The following is a 2,500-nucleotide window of genomic DNA, read 5'->3' as shown; positions in this document are numbered from 1 at the left end:
AGAGCTGCGTTAGCTGGCAGTCCTCAGGTAACGTGTTTACACATCTGAACTTTCTCTGCAAAGCTGTACGCATGTTATCGTATAAATCAGTAATAATAACACGTTAATTATTAACGCTTACGCATGCGATTTCTGTATAAGTTGTCAGAATGAGGTCTTTTTCATGTTGTTTGACTAGAGGCCTCCAACACTATATGGGTTAAAAAAGTAGTTCATTGTGTTCCCCCAGGGGATATACAACTTGGCAGTTTTGATAGAGGAAGGACAAGATATCCCCCAGAGCATTCTAAACAACATGGGGGCTGCCGCTGAGAAGAGAGGCGATAACAGTGCCATTGTGCAGCGTCTATTGCAAAGGTATTTGATGTACACTCGCGTGTGTTCCCTCTGTTTGAATGTTGGATTATGGTGCAGCGTGGTAACAATTCTACAGTAAAATGCCGTGTTTTACAGTAAAATGACTGTAAATACACACACGTTTGGATATCTATATAAGCAAAGCAAAATGTTTCCATCAGATGTGTGGAGATTGCAGAGGAGTGGGAGGGAGACACTTTAAACCCATGCGCTCTGGCCTTATTACGAGTCAACATCCAAACAGCCTGGAGGGACTTCACCCAGGACACACTGCAGTTAGCAATGGTAGGCCAGCCTATGCAAACAAGATAAACACACGCCACGAATCCTCATCTTACCCCCTTACAAATACACCCACAATAGGGACTACACTGAGACTGCATGCAAACAGTACAGTACAGGCTTTGAATCCATTAAATCCATCCATGTCTACATTCGTATAGATGAAGTTTAATTGGTAAGATCAATAAGAATTCTACTAAAATGTATATACACTATATGCGTAATGTACACAGTAGACCAGGTGGAAGTTTCATATTTATGTCTGGTCTTTTTGTGGCTTATGTCATTAGTTTCAGATTGTGAATGCTGTGACTTGAATATTCAAATCTGCTCCTTTTTTGTCTTTTGTCTTTTGTGTGTTGCATTTTGTTGTGTCTCCAGGCATATGGAATGCTCGGAGGGTTTCTCATTGTTCTGGCTTATGTTATTGTGCAGATTACATTAGGTGAGTCCCAAGTCTCCTAACAATAATGACACCTCATGTAGAACTGATTGAATTTGCCAAATGAGCTGAAATGGCACTTGGTAAAAAGAATGGGAAAGAAAACATAAAGTGTTTTTTTTCCAAAATGCCAAATGACATTTAATGCACAATTAATACAATGTATATTGTATGTTGTAACTAGGGATGTAACAGTGTGAAAATTGAACCTCACAGTTATAGTGACCAAAATTATCACGGTTTTCGGTATTATCGCGGTATTTTTCAAAATATGTTCAGAAAGCTGAAAAGTGGCCCGTTCACTTTTTCCTTGGTCATGTTTAGTTGGCTATATGCTTATAGCTTAACTTACCCTACCATGGCTTGGAGTTTGCTATTTCTGTTATTTGGATCCAATGAGAGAGTGAGACCAAAGTAAATGTTCGAAATAAAACTTAAGGCTACTGTATTCTCCTGATGACATGAGAGGAATGGATTTAATGTGGACGCGAACATAGAAAAGACGCAGAGTGGCTACATGATACAGTGCACGTTTTGTGGTGAAAACGTTCCGCCTTTTAAAATCAGGTGTAGCCTAATCCGAATCCCAGTTAAAACCATCAATTAGACAACAGAATCAGTACCAGTTTTGTTTCATTGTACCAGGCCTACTGTATGTCAAAAGCAGGCTCGGATGAAGCTGGGAGGGATTAAACACACGGTTTCCACAATCAACCACGATAATTATGATATGATATCAACATTTTTATCGCGGTTTACCATTATACCGGTAATCGTTACATCCCTAGTTGTAACTTATTTATTTTGTGAATACAGACCGCAAAACCTTTCTATACCAGAAAGAACTTACAATTAATCCATAGTTTGTTTTGGACTTCACATGTAGAGATAATATCTATCCATAGTTTGTTTTTGACTTCACATGTAGAGATAATGTCTGTCTTATGACTTGAAGTACATTCATTTTAGTATGAGATTTCTGGTGTGGGAGATTTCTTTAATGTCTTTAGTATTACAACACTACTTCCTCTGACAACCTTAGCGTTTTTTTGTCTGTGTCTGGTTGAGAAATACTGTAAAGGCAAGGATCGAGCTAAATTATTGTTGTGGAAAAATAGACTAGCACAGGCTAGAGTGTAATGCATTTTTAATAAGCAGAAGATGGCACGCAAAGTCCAATCACGCAGTTTCAATTTCAATTTCAATTTCAATTTATTGTGCTTATAGAGCGCCAAAACATAACACATGTATCATGGCGCTTTACAGAATGTAGGCAATCAGAGAAAGAAGGAAAGAAAGGAAGAAGAGAAAAGCAAGAGAGAGGCCCATGGGTAACAGGGGCGAGGAAAAACTCCTAGAATTGGAGATATATATAGGAAGAAACCTCGAGCAGATCCACGACTCAAGGGCCTGACCCAT

The 2,500-nt window shown here is 38.8% G+C and overlaps 1 protein-coding gene across 3 annotated transcripts in view; it reads left to right on the top strand.

Annotated features, from left to right (window-relative positions):
• The window catches only part of LOC143117027 (protein sel-1 homolog 3), a 17,474-nt gene that overhangs the window by 11,727 nt on the left and 3,247 nt on the right, over nucleotides 1-2,500 (top strand). For all 3 annotated transcript variants that reach the window (XM_076278473.1, XM_076278472.1, XM_076278471.1), the window contains exons 20-23: nucleotides 1-27; nucleotides 230-357; nucleotides 519-642; nucleotides 1,021-1,084. The exon at nucleotides 1-27 is cut by the window's left edge and continues 83 nt beyond it. In XM_076278473.1, the coding sequence (XP_076134588.1) occupies nucleotides 1-27; nucleotides 230-357; nucleotides 519-642; nucleotides 1,021-1,084 (343 nt within the window). The remainder of the gene's footprint in view (nucleotides 28-229; nucleotides 358-518; nucleotides 643-1,020; nucleotides 1,085-2,500) is intronic.

The sequence above is a fragment of the Alosa pseudoharengus genome, unplaced genomic scaffold (assembly GCF_046254945.1).
Source record: "Alosa pseudoharengus isolate Yale_2024_CS ecotype anadromous, Long Island Sound unplaced genomic scaffold, YU_APseudo_1.1 YU_APseudo_1.1_scf_11, whole genome shotgun sequence".
NCBI classification, from domain to species: domain Eukaryota; kingdom Metazoa; phylum Chordata; class Actinopteri; order Clupeiformes; family Clupeidae; genus Alosa; species Alosa pseudoharengus.
Note: the sequence above shows the minus strand (reverse complement) of the source record. Positions and strands in the feature narration are given on the sequence as shown.